The sequence below is a fragment of the Anneissia japonica genome, unplaced genomic scaffold (genome assembly GCF_011630105.1).
Source record: "Anneissia japonica isolate Jap-2015-1 unplaced genomic scaffold, ASM1163010v1 scaffold4029_len2243_cov190, whole genome shotgun sequence".
Classification (NCBI taxonomy): Eukaryota; Metazoa; Echinodermata; class Crinoidea; order Comatulida; family Comatulidae; genus Anneissia; species Anneissia japonica.
In genome coordinates this window covers 1-2,243 of record NW_022685805.1, presented here as the reverse complement: position 1 = coordinate 2,243, position 2,243 = coordinate 1, and the positions used below count along the sequence as shown (strand labels likewise).

The 2,243-nt window shown below is 42.9% G+C and overlaps 1 protein-coding gene across 1 annotated transcript; it reads right to left on the bottom strand.

The window, feature by feature from the left end:
• Positions 1-15: 15 nt before the first annotated feature.
• LOC117112553 (spondin-1-like) lies at positions 16-2,063 on the bottom strand. Its single transcript, XM_033255640.1, has one exon. It carries the CDS (start codon positions 1,980-1,982, stop codon positions 417-419), a length of 1,566 nt encoding a protein of 521 aa, XP_033111531.1. The 5' UTR covers positions 1,983-2,063; the 3' UTR covers positions 16-416.
• Positions 2,064-2,243: the final 180 nt, after the last annotated feature.

The following is a 2,243-nucleotide window of genomic DNA, read 5'->3' as shown; positions in this document are numbered from 1 at the left end:
AAGGCTGCGCACGAACGCTCATCGGTTAACGACCCATCACATCGTTTACCTGCACACTTTGCGTAATTTACAAGGCCACGTGATCTAATCTGGCGCGTTGCATTTTGACATGACGACCAATCACTCCATTCACTAAGACTGCAGTCGACATTTTTACATTCAAAGCAATCGCCACTAAACCCTTCTTGGCAGCTGCATGTGTCCTCCTATGGTTTCCGAATTCCGCTGTTGTAGCAGAACTGATTGCATACTCTTTGATCAGTAAGCTTAATGGGGCAGGCATCTCTACCACAGGCCGGTTCCTTAATAACATTGCGTGTTCTAAACTGTTTATCCAGAGGTCCGCATTTTTTCGAACAAGCTGACCATTCGCTCCAAACACTCATGACACAGTCTTGTATCTTGCATTCACAGCATTAACCACTGTATCCAACTGGACAATCACAACGACTTTCAGAAATTGTCCGTCTGTTCAAACAAAATTGATTACACGACTTTTCCTTTGACAATAAAGAAGGTACCATAGACTGGCCACACACAGACGATCTGTCGATGTCACGTGTTCTAAACTGTTTCCCTAGCGGACCACAAGTATGTGAGCATGGTGACCACTGGCTCCAAGGAATCATGGCACAGTCTTGTACATTGATATCACAGCACTGACCACCGAATCCATCAGGGCATCTGCAATCTTTTACTAGAGCAATTAAACTGCCTCCGTTGAAACAAATTTTATTACATGGTTGCTGTTGTGCTAAGACAGACGTACATGCAATTCCTCCACATTCTGGAAACTTATCTACCACGCGCGTTCTGAATCTCGTTCCAAAATCACCACACCTTTCCGAACACGTTGACCAGTCGCCCCAAGAAGTAATGACACAGTCTTGTATCTTGCATTCACAACAAATGCCACTGTATCCGATTGGACAATTACAACGCCTTTCAGAAAGTGTTCCTCTGTTCTGAAAAATTCGATTACATGGCTGCTCTTCTGACAACTCGGAAGGGAACATAGTCTGCTCACATACAGACGATCGATCAATATCACGTATTCTAAACTGTTTTCCTAGCGGACCACACGTATGTGAGCAAGATGACCACCGGCTCCATGGGATCATAGCACAGTCCTGCACATTAACATCACAACACTGACCACCAAACCCATTTGGACATCTGCAGCCTCTGCCTGAACCGACCAACCTTCCTCCGTTATAGCACTTTCGATTACATGGCTGTTGCTCGGAAAAGACAGATGGACATGTTCTTCCACCGCATTCTGGTAACTGTTGGATATCTCGAATTTTATAGCTTGTCCCCAAAGGTCCACAAGCATGCGAGCATAGTGACCAATCACTCCACTGAGTCAATTTACAGTGTTTTATTTTACACTCACAGCATTGGCCGCTATATCCGGATGGACACTTGCAGATGCCGTCTTCTATTCTACCACTATTGTAGCAAATTCGATTACATGGCTGCTGTTCTGTCAGTGACGATGTACATACACTTCCACCACATTCTGGAGTCTGGTCAATATTGCGAGTCCTGAATGTTGTTCCGAGATAGCCACATTCACGCGAACACGTTGACCAGTCACTCCACTGGCTCATTTTGCAATCTTTTACTTTACATTCGCAGCACTTCCCAGTAAATCCACTTTTACATTTACAGCCGTTTCGTTCCGACAGGGTAGTACCTCCATTATAACACAATACGTTGCACCTACGTTTCTCAAAATGCTCTCCATAGCAGTAATTTCCTCCATACTCTACTGGTATCGAGTACGATCTATTTCTATGTTGTGTTCCATTTACACCACATTGTTGAGAACATTCACTCCATTGAGTCCAGTTTTGCCATTTACAATTATCCGGAGGTCGAAAGTGTATTTCCCTACCTAGGAAATAACCAGCTAGTAGACCCACACAACAACAAACAAATATACCAACAACTACACCTGCCACCTTTTTGTCAGCCATTTTCTACTGTTGTGGATACGGTATACTTGATAAAGTTTTGACGGTCTAAACTGCAGTCATTATTTGTATAGTCTATGCAGGAAGCTGTAATTATTTATCCATTCAGTGATAATCACACAAAATATGTAGGCCTATGTATGTAGTGGAAATTATTTAGCGCATAATACCGAGGTCTCTATGCTCTGAGTGAAAAAGAATTTCAAGAAAGCAATATTCAAATATTTACAAAGTTATTATCTGGGATCTTCAACTCATACGCAC